Source organism: Myotis nattereri (assembly GCF_964212035.1).
Source record: "Myotis nattereri genome assembly, chromosome: 1".
Taxonomy (NCBI): Eukaryota; Metazoa; Chordata; class Mammalia; order Chiroptera; family Vespertilionidae; genus Myotis; species Myotis nattereri.
This window is the reverse complement of record NC_138075.1, coordinates 67,531,144-67,544,929: the sequence shown is the minus strand read 5'-3', so window position 1 is coordinate 67,544,929 and position 13,786 is coordinate 67,531,144. Positions and strand designations below refer to the sequence as shown.

The 13,786-nt window shown below is 53.9% G+C and overlaps 1 protein-coding gene across 2 annotated transcripts; it reads left to right on the top strand.

Moving 5' to 3' along the window:
- Positions 1-431: 431 nt before the first annotated feature.
- On the top strand, positions 432-13,498 carry SPINT1 (serine peptidase inhibitor, Kunitz type 1). 2 transcript variants are annotated; one of them, XM_081112981.1, is made up of 11 exons: positions 432-491; positions 663-1,202; positions 9,173-9,300; positions 9,506-9,644; positions 9,732-9,950; positions 10,079-10,105; positions 10,444-10,569; positions 10,685-10,735; positions 11,703-11,873; positions 12,085-12,132; positions 12,567-13,498. In XM_081112981.1, exons 2-11 carry the CDS (start codon positions 746-748, stop codon positions 12,782-12,784), a joined length of 1,584 nt encoding a protein of 527 aa, XP_080969107.1. In that variant the 5' UTR covers positions 432-491; positions 663-745; the 3' UTR covers positions 12,785-13,498. The 2 variants fall into 2 exon arrangements, with proteins under 2 accessions (XP_080969107.1, XP_080969108.1); XM_081112982.1 differs by having other exon boundaries at positions 438-491; positions 9,732-9,902.
- The last annotated feature ends 288 nt before the right edge of the window (positions 13,499-13,786 follow it).

Here is a 13,786-nt window from a genome sequence, read left to right as displayed (position 1 = left end):
TCTGGGGCGCAGGCCCCCTCTGCCCCCCCCGTCCCCCCCGCCAGCTGGACTCGGTGGAGCCAGCGCAGAGCAGCCTCCGGGGGCGCTGTCGAGGGCCGGGCGCCTCCGGGCTCAGCCCCTCCCGGACCAGGCTGCGGGGGAGGGTCGGGGTCCCGGGGCCGCGGGACAGGCGCCCCGGAAGCGGGGCTGGGAACCGCCGGCCGAGGCGCGTGGGGCGTGGGCGTGGGCGGGGCGGCGGCGCTGGGGTTAATGTCCGCCCCGCCCGGGCGCGCTGACTCAGTTTCACCAGAAACTTGGGGGAGGAGAAGGCAGCTCTCCGGCGAACCCCGCACCTGGGCGGAAGCGGCGACCGGAGCCGCGCAGGAAGTCGGGACCGGAACCTCTCCCGCCCCGGCCACACCCCACTCACCTGCGCAGGTAACCGGGGCCCCGAGACGGAGCGGGTTCGGAGCATGTTTGGCCCTTTGTTCCACGCTCGTGCGTGTGTCCGGGTACGTGACCTCCTTCGCAGTCCTTCGGGCCGCGGGTTGGCGGCCGGGTGTGCGGGGCGCTCCGAGCTCCCCAGCACGTCCTCGGGCCGCACCGCCGCCCAGGAAGGCTCCCCGGGCGGGTCCGGCTCCCGGCTGAGCCAGTGCCGCCGCCTGTCTCCTCCCCTCTCTCAGGTCGCCAGCGCCCTCGGAGCCCAGAGGCCGGCACAGTGAAGGTGACCCCCGTGGGCAGGAGGGCGACGGCCCCTGGGAAGACGATGGCTGGCGGCCCCCGCTCCCGGGCCCGCACCCCAGCGGCCGCCCTGTGGCTCCTGTGTGCGCTCGGCCTCGCGGGCACCGACGCCGGGCCGCCGCCCACGCCCCCCGCGCTGCCCGCCGGAGCCGCCTGCCTGGACCGCTTCACCCCCGGGGTGCCCTCCTTCGTGCTCGACACCGACGCCTCGGTCAGCAACGGGGCCACCTTCCTGGGCTCGCCCGCCGTGCGCCGCGGCCGGGACTGCGTGCGCGCCTGCTGCACCACCCCCGGCTGCAACCTGGCCCTGGTGGAGCTGCAGCCCGCCGGCGGGGAGGACGCCGCCGCCGCCTGCTTCCTCGTCAACTGCCTCTACGAGCAGAACTTTGTGTGCAAGTTCGCGCCCAAGGAGGGCTTCGTCAACTACCTCACCAGGGAGGTGTACCGCTCCTACCGCGAGCTGCGGACCCAGGGCTTTGGAGGTGAGACGGGGGTTCGGCGAGGGGTGGGTTTAGGGAGACCTCGAAAAGGAGATGGCTGTGGGGTCCTGGAAGAGGCGAGCTGCAGGAAGAGGTTACTGAGAAGGGTCCCACTCTACCCCCGTTCCTCCTTAGACGTAGGCAGAATACACAGTAAACAGAGGACAGGCTTGGTGAGGGAGGAGGGGTGCCATCGCGAAGCCCGGACTCGCTCCCGAATGGAGGGTGGTGTTGAATGGGCTGGCGCTCTGGGCTGTGTGTATGCGGTGGAGGAGGCAGCTCCTCGGGATGCTTGGTTTCTGGCCCTGATGTGCTGCTGAGTCAGGGAGTGAGCTGTCTGGAGGCCGCCTGATGACTAGCGGGCACCCCCCGGGCCAGGCATCCCCAGGCCTGAGGCACCAAGGGCGCCTGATGGAGGAGAGAATCCTCCTCCACGGATGGGCGGGGGACTGGTTAGCATCTATCTCTGCACCCCGCCACCCCACCTATTGGCCTTTGGTGGTCTGGGGGAAACTGCTGACCCCAGACACTTAAGAACAAGTCTAGCCTGGGGTTGACCCAAAAAGGGAGGGGGAGGGGGAGGGGGCATAGCAGCCAGAGGCTCTGGGGTGGGAGTGAGAAGGGTGTGGGTGAGTCAGTTCATCAGTATGTATACCTGGTAGGGCAGGGATGGCAGCTGTCCCAGCAGGTGTGTGTGCGTGTTAGCCAGGCAGGACTCCCTCTCCCTGCCTCAGGATCTGGTACCAAGCCTTCTGCTCACCTTGTTTACTTCCGGGGATCAGGTAAAAGTGGGGGCCAGGGTTCCTCCTTTTTTCTCCCGGGACTGAACAATTAGCTGAGATGAGGGCCCCTCCAGAGACCTTTGTTCCCCATTCTCTCTCTCCACCTGCTGTTCTGGCCAGGCAGGGCTCCAGGGCAGGGATGGGTCACAGCAGATAACCTCTGTGAGCACTTTACAGCTTTCTGATTGCTGTACCATTCACCCTCTCACTGAGCCTCCTGACAGCCACCTCTGAAAGGGGGCTATTCCTGTCATCCCACTTTTCAGATTAGGACACTGACTCCCATGATAAATAATTGGCCCATGAATGGTAGACCTGGGGCTCAACCCCAGGCAGGACCTCCAAACGCCTGTGCTGTTTTTCACACAAGACCACCTTCTGAAAGAGACCTGCCTCTGATTCAGGACAGCCCAGGGGGTAACCGGCCGGAGCCCAAGGAAGGGCTGAGTCTGGGGGTGATCTCAGTTCTGCAAAGTGGAGAAGAGACTGTCTTCTCCAGCCCTTTTCTGGACTAGTCTCTCTTCAGGTTAAGGGCCCACTCTTCTCCCTGTCCTTCAAGGAGCTCTCCTGGGTCTCTGGGATGGGGATTCCAGGAGGGGGCACCGTCTCTGGGCCAGGACCTGAGCCTGTTCCACAAGGAAGTGGCAGAGTGTAGGTGGTGATGACGCTAATTGACCTGAGCTGCTGGTGCCCTTCCTGCAGCTGACAGTGGCAACCCTGGGAGTCCCACTCCAAGGCCTGGGCCTGAAACTCTGGAGTCTGGTCAGAGAGCTGAGCTGGACCACATGGTCTTGGGACCAGCCGTCCTCATCTGGAGACTTTCCCACCCCAAACAAGGCAGGATGGAATGGAATTTCCGTGGCACTGAGGGAGCTGGGTAGGGCTTGGACTGGGTGTGCGCTCCAGGCCATTTTCAGGGTGTCGCAGTGCTTTGGGGAGTGGGGAAAGCTGCTGGTGTCAAGGAACCCATTCTCAGCTGAGTCCAGTTAGAGAGACTGGAAGTGGGTAAGGGCAGGATAAAGCCATTTTGTCAGGCAGGATGGGCAGGTGCTTAGGACTTCTAAACCTTTTATTGTTGTGTGAAGTAGAGAAATCCTCCCGGGGATGGGTTTGTTTGTTCCCCTTTCCATGCCTGTGGCCGGGCCAGTCCAGTCCAGTCCAGTCCAGATTCCTGTGGCCTCCAGAGCACCTCGCTCCTTCCTCTTCTGCCTTCTCCCCCCTTTCCCTTATAGGAGTGGCTTAGGAGGTGGAGTCTGTGTTTGCCTGGAGACATCCTGGGGCAGGCGGCTGAGGGAAGGGCTGGCTTTATTACCACTCTGGCCCTTTGCTCTCTTGGGGGTGGGAAGGAGGGAGTGGTAGGATCGGTCACCTGCCCCTTGCTCCTGGGCACTGGGGCTTGGAGACAAGCAGCTGTGTGGGGGTGGACATTGCTGATTTGGCCCAAAGTCTGACACATCACTCTGCCTGCCACTTCCACCTTGGGTGCCGATGGGGCTAGCCCAGCCGTGGGCAAACTACGGCCCGCCGGATCCGGCCTGTTTGAAATGAATAAAACTAAAAAAAAAAAAAGACCGTACCCTTTTATGTAATGGTGTTTACTTTGAATTTATATTAGTTCACACAAACTCTCCATCCATGCTTTTGTTCCGGCCCTCCGGTCCAGTTTAAGAACCCATTGTGGCCCTCGAGTCAAGAAGTTTGCCCACCCCTGGGCTAGCCTGTCTGTCAGCTCGAAGACTGCCAAGTACTCCGTCTTCTTTCCCTTTTAGATAGCTGATTTCTTACTGAGAAATCAGTCACTGCCCCCTTTGCGCTGTCTCTCAGAGGTCACCTCTGAAGTATCTCTGGGACTCAGAATCCAACCAGCTGTTACTATTTCTTTACCTTCTCTTCTTCCTTCCAACTCCCTCTTACATTGGACATGCCCTCTGCAGATCCTCTGTGGGAGGGCAGTTTGGCAATATCCACAAAACCTGTAAATGCATATTACCCACAACACAATTCCACTTGTAGGAATTCATGCTGTGGCTATATTATGCATGTGTAGCACAACTTACCAGCCAGGTGTTCACCGTAGCATTGTTTATAATAGCAAGAATGGGAAAGGTCACAATGTCTCCCAACACATCCTATAATTGGAAACAGTGGTGATATATTAATAATAGTAATAATAGCCCTAATCGGTTTGGCTCAGTGGCTAGAGCGTCGGCCTACGGACTGAAGGGTCCCAGGTTCGATTCCGGTCAAGGGCATGTACCTTGGTTGCGGGCACATCTCCAGTAGGGGGTGTGCAGGAGGCAGCTGATTGATGTTTCTAACTCTCTATCCCTCTCCCTTCCTCTCTGTAAAAAATCAATAAAATATATTTTTAAAAAATAATAGTAATAAATCCTGAGGCAGCATGGCTTAGTTGTTAGTAGAGAAGGAAGGGAAGGAGGGAACACTAAATCAAGAGGAGACTGGTGGACTGGTTAAATAAGTTGTAAATTATGGTGTATTTATACAACGAGTATGTGCAACTAAAAAAAACAAACTGTTGCATGCTTATGAGTTCAGTACTATCTCTGTTGATAGTCACACACACATAAACTAGCAAGAGTAGATGTCTCTGGAAAGAATTTGGGGGTTTAGGAGAAGAGGGAACTTAATTCTCACTATCCTTTTGTACTTTTGAATTTTACGTCATGTACCTATATTACCTAAACTAAAAACAAAAACCCCAAGATTATAAAAGCAATCAAAAGTACACCTGTAAGCAAATGAGTGGCCTGCAACATGGCATTTTGGAGAAAGAACAAGCTATGGAATCAGATAGAACAGGGTTCGAATCCCAGCTCTGCCATATAGAAACTGAACAACCCTGGGCAAGTCATTTAACCTCTCTGGTGCCAATTTTCTCCTCTGGAAGGAGGGATAAGAATGCAGTTGTAGCCGAAACCGGTTTGGCTCAGTGGATAGAGCGTCGGCCTGCGGACTGAAAGGTCCCAGGTTCGATTCCGGTCAAGGGCATGTACCTGGGTTGCGGGCACATCCCCAGTAGGAGGTGTGCGGGAGGCAGCTGATCGATGTTTCTCTCTCATCGATGTTTCTAACTCTCTATCTCTCTCCCTTCCTCTCTGTAAAAAATCAATAAAATATATTTAAAAAAAAAAAAAAAAAGAATGCAGTTGTAGCCCAGCTGGCATGGCTCAGAGGTTGAGCGTCGACCTATGAACCAGATCATGGTTCGATTCCCGGTCAGGGCACATGCCCAAGTTGTGGGCTTAATCCCGAGTAAGGGGTGTGCAGGAGGCAGCTAATCAATGATTCTCTCTCATCATTGATGTTTCTATCTCTCCCTTTCCTTTATTCTCTGAAGTCAATAAAAATATATTTTAAAAAAAGAATGCAGTTGCAGCAGGTTGTTTAGGGAGGTAGGTGATATAGATCAGGGGTGAGCAAACTTTCTATAAACTTTCAAATAGTAAATATTTTATGCTTTGTGGACCATACAGTCTCTGTTGCAATATTCAGCTCTGCTGTGGTAAGGTGAAAGCAGCCATCCACAATATGTAACCAAATAGGCGAGGCTGGTTCGGACACAAATTTGAATTTGATGTACTTTTCACGTCACAGAATATAATTCTTTTGATTTTTTTCAACCATTTGAAAATATACTAGGTGTTGGGCTGGATTTGGTCTGCAGGCCTCGTTTGCTTACTCGTGTTGTAGGTGAGGCGGGTGAAGTACCCAGCGTGGTGCTGAGGATACATCCCACAAGTGGCAGCTTTGTTAATACTTACGACTCCACATCTGTTTCCAACCCTGGCCTCTCTGGAGCTCCCACTGCGTACCTCCCCTCTGGAGGGTCCTACCTCCCTCAAATTTAAATTCTCTGTGGCTGAAGGCACACATTTCCTCTATATCTGATTTCCCTTCTGCCTTACCCCTTCCTCCCCATCTCCCAGCACCTGTCAGACACAGAAGCCTGAAGCATATGCCCAGCATTGTTGCTAACATCGTTCTTGCCATTCCCTTAGCTCTCCCTTAATTCAGGCCACTCTCGTTGCATCTGCCCTGCCCCACTGTACTGGTCCTCTTGCCAGCCTCCTTGTTCCATAGAAATAATCTCAGGCAGATGGTAAACAGGAGAGTCCCAGCTCCCCAGCCCTTGGCCCTTGGCCCTGCCTTAGCTCTCCTGAGCTCCATCACGCATCCAGAAGGTCAGTGTCTGCTGCGGCCAGGGCTTCTAGGACTCTGCACCCTCTCTCGCAGCCAGTGTCCCCTTCCTGTACCACCAGGTGTTAAACATTCAAATGTCACTCCTTCTGTGTCCACATGCCCTGGCCCAGTATTCAGGGCCCTTTGAGGTCTGTCCAGGCCAGCTGGTCTCCTTAATGTCACGCTACCAGCCTTGAGAATTCCCAACTCCTTGCTTTGACCCCCTCATGTTTTCTTTTTTAAAACAGTTTTTTGTGTTTTGTTTTTAATTGATTTCAGAGAGAGGAAGGGAGAGGGAGATAAAAACATCAATGATGAGAGAATCATCGATTGGTACCTTCTGCAGGCCCTCTACTGGGGATCAAGCCTGCAACCCGTGACCTCCTGGTTCATAGGTCGACGCTCAACCACTGAGCCACCCTATCCAAGCCCCTCACATTTTCTGTTGCCATCAACAACCTAGCACATTCTTCCCCACAATCAAACAAATAAAAGCAAAAATAAAAAAATCAATACATTCTTTCTCCCTCCTCCAAAAAGACTTTTCTTATTATTCTAGTCTTTCAGAGCCTCTCCCTTCTCTGAATGTCCATCCACTTCCTTGTCCTGTATACATACTTCATGGGCTTCATCTTGTTGGGTCTTTTCTCCCATGTAGCTTCGTGTGGTTGGGTCTTACCTGCCTAACTGGGCTGCAAGCCCTTCAAGGACAGTACTAATTTCCTGCGGCTGCTGTAACAGCATATTACAAACTGGGTGTCATAAAATAACAGAAATTTGTTGTCTCACAGTTCTGGAGGCCGGAAGTTCAAAATCAAGGTGCTAGCAAGGCCATGCTCCCTCTGACAACCCTATAAGAGGGTCCATCTTCGTCTCTTCCAGTTTCTGGAGGCTCCAGGGCTTCCTTGGCTTGTGGCTGCATAACTCCCATCTCCGCCTCTGTCCTCAGCCTTTTCTGCCTTCATTACGTATTTTTCTATCCTGTCTTTTTCTTTTCTTTTTTTAAGGTATACTGGAACAGGAGCTGTTTTATTTTTTGTTTTGTTTTTTTAATACAGTTTTATTGATTTTAGAGGGGAAGGGAGAGGGAGAGAGAGAGAGAACCATCAATGATGAGAGAAAATCGTTGATCGGCTGCCTCCTGCATGCCCCTTATTGGGGATCAAGCCCGCAACCCAGCATGTGCCCCACCTGGGAATCAAACTGTGACCTCCTGGTTCATAGGTCGATGCTCAACCCCTGAGCCACACCGGCCGGGCTACCCTCTCTTTTATAAAGACACTTGTCATTGGCTAATCCAGGATGATCTCATGTGGAAATGCTTAACTTGATTACTTCTGCAAAGACCCTTTTTCCAAATAAGTTCACATTCGTGAGTTCAGGAGGTTAGACATGGACTCTTTGAGGGGCCACCATTCAACCCCCTCCAGGCAGGAATCCTGCTTTGTGCTTTGTTTCTCTCTCCAGCTCCTAACCAGAGACTGGGGAGCCTCAGACACAGGCACTGTCCGGCTGAGGGAGGACATGGTTCCCTTGGGCTTCTCATCACTGGAGGCAGGGTCTGTCTGAGGTGGCACAGGCACCGTCTTCCTGTGGCCACTCTCCCTGGGACACCAGGACTTGTCACATTGCTGCCTGCGGACTCTGTGTGTAGGGTCTCTATCAGCAGAGGGGGTGATGGATGTTAATTCCACATTTACTTATTTGGCTTTTCAAAAATATTGTTGCTTTAACTTTTTTTTTTTTAAATATTTTATTGATTTTTTTACAGAGAGGAAGGGAGAGGGATAGAGAGCTAGAAACATCGATGAGAGAGAAACACCGATCAGCTGCCTCCTGCACATCCCCCACTGGGGATGCGCCCACAACCAAGGTACATGCCCTTGACCAGAATCGAACCTGGGACCCTTGAGTCCGCAGGCCGACGCTCTACCCACTGAGCCAAACCGGTCAGGGCTTTTTTTAAAAATATATTTTTATTGATTTCAGAGAGTAAGAGAGAAGGAGAGAAAGATAGAAACATCAATGATGAAAGAGAATCATTGATCGGCTGCCTCCTGTGTGCCCCACACTGGGGATCGAGCCTGCAACCCGGGCATGTGCCCTTGACCAGAATCGAACCCAGGACCTTTCAGTCCACAGGCCAATGCTCTATCCACTGAGGCAAGCTGGCTAGGGCACTTTAACTTTTTTTTTTTTTAATATATTTTTATTGATTATTTAGAGAGGAAGGGAGAGGGATAGAGAGATAGAAACATCAATGATGAGAATCATTGATCGGCTGCCTCCTGCATGCCCCCCACTGGGGATCGAGCCTGCAACCCAGGCATGTGCCCTTGGCCGGAATCAAACCTGGGACCCTTCAGTCTGCAGGCCAACGCTCTATCCACTGAGCCAAACCAGCTAGGGCGGCACTTTAACTTTTTTTTTTTTTTTTTTTTTAAATATATTTTATTGATTTTTTACAGAGAGGAAAGGAGAGAGATAGAGAGCCAGAAACATCGATGAGAGAGAAACATCGATCAGCTGCCTCCTGCACATCTCCCACTGGGGATGTGCCCGCAACCCAGGCACATGCCCTTGACCGGAATCGAACCCGGGACCTCCCAGTCCGCAGGCCGACGCTCTATCCACTGAGCCAAACCGGTTTCGGCATCTTTTTAAAGCAGTTAGTACAAGACCTACTTAATGGAGAAGAGAGGACTAAACCTCCCCTGAAATTTTTTTTTCCTAAATGGGATCAGATGGCACATGCTGTACAGTAATTTGCTTTAGAACGTAAGTCTTACAACATACGATGTCTTTAATATACCAAAGACATAATACATATAAATGGAGAGCAAGATGGTGGTTTAGATGTGGGTCCCCACCTGTGCCCCATGCTGGTTGCTGAGTCCTAGGTTGGTCTAGGTGTGGCCCATATAGCTCCCCACCCCCAGGAGAGATCTGGTCCGTTCAGTGTGAGTTGACCTTACCTCACCTTCCCCCCAGGGTCCCGGATCCCCAAGATCTGGGCAGGCATAGACTTGAAGGTACAGCCCCAGGAACCCCTGCTGCTGAAGGGTGTGGAGAACACAGATTGGCGCCTACTGCAGGGTGACCCGGACGTCAGGGTAGAGGTGAGACGTTGGTCTGGCTCCCTGATTCCACTCAGCTCTCCAGGGCCCCCTTTCTTTCTGGGGCCATAGGCCAAGGTGGATAGATGCTGAGGATACACGTAATAGCAAGTCCCTCTGTTCTCCCTGGGTGGCTGTGTGGCTGGGAGAACCTGGAGGAGCCCAAGGGCATCAGGGGTCCCAGCCTAATGGCCACTCCTATGTATAGAGGAAAGATCCGGACCAGGTGGAACTATGGGGACTCAAGGAAGGCACCTACCTGTTCCAGCTGACATTGGACAGCTCAGACCAGCCAGAGAGCACGGCCAACATCACAGTCACCGTTCTCTCCGCCAAGCAGACAGAAGGTGAGGGGGGTGGGTAGGCAGCGTCTAGAGCCACCCCCATCTGTTGATTGGCCCCCTGGCCCCCCTCACAAGCTTTCCTCCCCACAGAATATTGCCTCGTAACCAAAAAGGTGGGCCGCTGCCGTGGTTCCTTTCCCCGCTGGTACTATGACCCCAAAGAACAGATCTGCAAGAGTTTTGTGTATGGAGGTTGCTTGGGCAACAAGAACAATTACCTTCGGGAGGAAGAGTGCAAGCTAGCCTGCCGTGATGTACAAGGTGGGCCTTTGCGTGGCAGCTTTGGGGCTCAGGTGACTTTCCCTCAAGGTAGGTGGTCTCTCTTCACTAGTCAGAAAGGTGGGCATGAGAATCCCCCGTTCCCAGGCCCCCCATCAGCTCATCCCTTCTGGGACCTGGCCCTGTCTCCTCTCACTTCTTGGTTTTTTCTTTCCCAGGTTCCTCCAAGGAAAGGCACCATCCAGGTAGGCTTTGCTCCTCTCTCTATTCCCCTCACTCCTGCCAGATCTCCAGCCCATATCATGTCCATGCCCTTGACCAAGCTGCTTTTGCCCAACCCACTCCTCCCCTCATAGTAAGTGGACAGAACACAAGCACCCCACCCCTTGCAGCCTAGCATCCTCCTGTCAGGATCTGCCCAGTTCGTGTGAGGAAGGGTTCATGGGGGACAGGTGGGGAAATAGTGGATGTGTCATGATGCTATGTTGGGGCAGAGCGGGCCAGGTAGATGATGGACCCTTGGTACTTGCTGGCCTCTGCTGGAGCATGACCTCACCCCCCTCCCAATTCCTCCCCCACCCAGTGTGCTCTGACACCTGTCCCTCCTCCGAGTTCCACTGCAGCAATGGCTGCTGCATCGACAGCTATTTGGAGTGTGATGGCACACCCGACTGCTCTGACGCCTCCGACGAGGCCACCTGTGATGAATGTAAGGCCTGGGAGGTGGAGGGGTGGTGGGCAGCAGCGGGGAGGTCCTGACAATTTACCCTGCATCCCTGGGAGACCATTGTTGGGGCTGTGCCTCTGATCTTTCATTTTTGCAGACACCAGCGGGTTTGAGGAGCTTCAGAACTTCCGTTTCCCCAGTGACAAAGGTGAGGGCCCCCCCCCCAGATCTTCCGGGTGAGGGCAGATGCTGACACTACCAATCTCACTCCTCCTATCACCGTGCAAAAGGGCCTGCTGTGTGTGCCAGGCTGTGGGCAGAAGAGCCAGGGTGGGCTTCCAGCTCTCTTCTTTGGCTGTTTCCCAAGCATAATCAGCCTCTTTTTTAAAATATTTTATTTTATGTTTTTATTGATTTCAGAGAGGAAGGGAGAGGAAGAAAAAGAAACATCAATGATGAGAGAATCATTGATCGGCTGCCTCCTGTATGACCCCTACCGGGGATCAAGCCCGCAACCTGGGCATGTGCCCTGACCAGGAATTGAACTGTGACCTCCCGGTTCATAGGTTGACACTCAACCACTGACCCACACCAGCCCGGGCCATAGCCAGCCTCTTAACACTTTCAGAATGTAGCCACGCCCACAGACCACAGAGATAGTATTTACTTAATATTTTTATTATTCAATTATTCTTTTAATTTAATGTATTAAAAAGGAAATTTCACATCACTACCATAAATGGAAATTCACTATTACATACCAAAGCTTGAGACTGACTATTAAAATAAGCATAATAAAACAACATTAATACATTTTCGCTGGGCATGGGTGTCTGCCCAGGCTTAGGCCCTCAGCTGCTTTTGTTGAAAGGTAGACCATCAGGACTAGAGAGAAAACCAAGACCTTGACACAATCAGAAAAGCTGCAAGAAGATTGAAAAAGGAATAATTATGTGAGTCAGGGTAGTTACTTCTGTGCCTGTGATTATTGTCCATGATAAGTCTTTCTTGCTTCCGGCAATACTGCAGATGGGCCCGATGTTTCTGGAACCACAGCCTTCCTCAGTATGATGTGGATTGGGAGGTGGCGGGCAGCAGCGAGGTGGAGCCTGGTAGCGGGGAGCAGGGAGGCCCCGTGGGCTTGCTCACTCCTTTGCCTGCTCCTCGCCTCCCAGGGCACTGCGTGGACCTGCCAGACACGGGCCTCTGCAAGGAGAACATCCCACGCTGGTACTACAACCCCTTCAGCGAACGCTGCGCCCGCTTTACCTATGGCGGTTGTTACGGCAACAAGAACAACTTTGAGGATGAGCAGCAGTGTCTCGAGTCCTGTCGTGGCATCTCCAGTGAGCAGGGCAGTGGGTGGATAGAAATTAGGGAGGGGAAAGGCTTAGCCAGAGCACCATGCTCTGTCCCGAAGCCTGGGCTGGTCACACCGAGTCCTCCGAGCACCTGACATGGAGGTGGGAGAGGATGGCAGTGGGGAGTCTGGGGCGCTGGGGAGCAACTGCGGATCAGCCCTTAATACTGACTTGTCTCTCCCCCACCATGTTGTAGAGAAGGATGTGTTTGGTCTGCGGCGAGAAGCCCCCATTCCCAACGTAGGTAAGTCCAGGTGTGCCCCGTTACCAGCGAGTAGTATCGACTCCAGAGTCAGCTCACACGACGGGTCGTGACTGCCTGCGCCGGTGTGAGAAGGATCCTGAGGTTGGCTAGAGGGACAGAGTGTCACAAGCTATCGTCGTACCCAGCACAGAAGGGGAGGCCAGCACAGTAAAGAGTGTGTAGATGTTTGCTGTCAGTCCCAGGCCTTTCTCCGAGCTCCCTGCAAATAGAGCAACTTGCAGCTGAGACCCGGGGCCCCATCAGACAGAATCTGTCCCACTGAGCTCCCAGTACAGCCATTCAGCTGCTCACGTGCTGCAGGTCCTTCCGCATCTGGCATCCATGTGACTTGGTCCTCTCGATACAGAGTGGGGGGTGGGCATCAGAACTGAGCCGGTCCCAGGAGCTCTTCACTCTGTCCCGTCTCCCCCCAGGCTCCGCGGAAGTGGCCGTTGCGGTGTTCCTGGCCGCCTGCATCGTGGTGGTGGTAGCCATCCTGGGGTACTGCTTCTTCAAGAACCAGAGGAAGGGCTTCCACGGATACCGCCACGGCCACCACCACCCCCCGCCCCCCACCCCCGCCAGCTCCACGGTTTCCACCACAGAGGACACAGAGCACCTGGTCTATAACCACACTACCCAACCCCTCTGAGCCTGCGGCTACCTTGGCCCTTCGGCCTGGGCCTCTCACGGGCTCTCACCAGCTCTCACCTGACCCTGCTTCTTCCTTGCCAAGGAGGAGGCCTGGGCTGGGAAAGACTCTGGGACCAGACCCTTCCTGCCTGTTTCTCAGTCGACTGCCTCAGAGGCAAGGGCTCTAGCCCCTGTCAGAGATGTCTCAGCTAAGCTCAGACCACTTGTTCCTGAGAAGGCTCCAGGGTCTGAAAGGAAAGAAAGTCTTGGAGCCAGGAATCCCATAGATGGACCTGCTTACCTTGGATTTCAGAGGAAGTTGGAGGCCTGTTTCCTGTTCAAAGCTGCCTGCCCCACACCGTGGTGTTGGGAAGGGGACTGGGCAGCGTCAGAAGCTGGAGGCCCAACCCTGTCCTCCAGCGCTACCCCTCCCACTCTGCACAGTCCAGAGCGGAGATAAGGACCTCCTATGAATTTTGTGCTGTACAGAGTTGCTTTTTGTTTATTTAATGCCATGGGGGTGGATGAGAGGAGTGGAAAGTGGCTATCTGGCCTCTGTTGCCTCTTCCCTTCCCCCAAGAGGGAGTCCCAGCTTGGCCTGACCTAGCACAGGGAGCCAGAGCTGCTCCAAGCTCCCTGCACTCCCCAGGCCTCTCTGGCACCACACCCCCTCCGCGCCCCTACTTTACACAGGCCCCAATGCACCCACAGTGTAATAAAGTGGTTTGTTCTGCGGGGCTTCTGCCTCTGCTCTGTGGGCCAGGAGAGGGACAGGGCTGCTGGGGGGAGATGTGACCGCCCAGTCCAACCGGTTCAGGCTTTGGCCACCCTGTTTAGCAGGTTTCCACCCTTCCCGAAACTGCACCAGCACCCGAGGGTGGAGAGAAGTGCCAGTTTGACCACCCGAGGGGAGGAGTGAGAGGGCCATGGGAGGAGGGGCCCAGGGAAGCGGCAATGCTGCGGTGTATTCCGTCCTGGTTTGATTCTGGCTGCAAGCCTGCTTCGTAGCGGGGGCAGGTCT

What these genes read in the sequence shown, in the direction of transcription:
- SPINT1 (XM_081112981.1), top strand. Translation starts at nt 746, where the DNA reads ATGGCTGGCGGCCCCCGCTCCCGGGCCCGCACCCCAGCGGCCGCCCTG. An exon ending in CAAGGAAAGGCACCATCCAG is followed by an intron (nt 10,106 to 10,443) that starts GTAGGCTTTGCT and finishes TCCCCCACCCAG; the next exon opens with TGTGCTCTGACACCTGTCCC. An exon ending in GTCCTGTCGTGGCATCTCCA is followed by an intron (nt 11,874 to 12,084) that starts GTGAGCAGGGCA and finishes ACCATGTTGTAG; the next exon opens with AGAAGGATGTGTTTGGTCTG.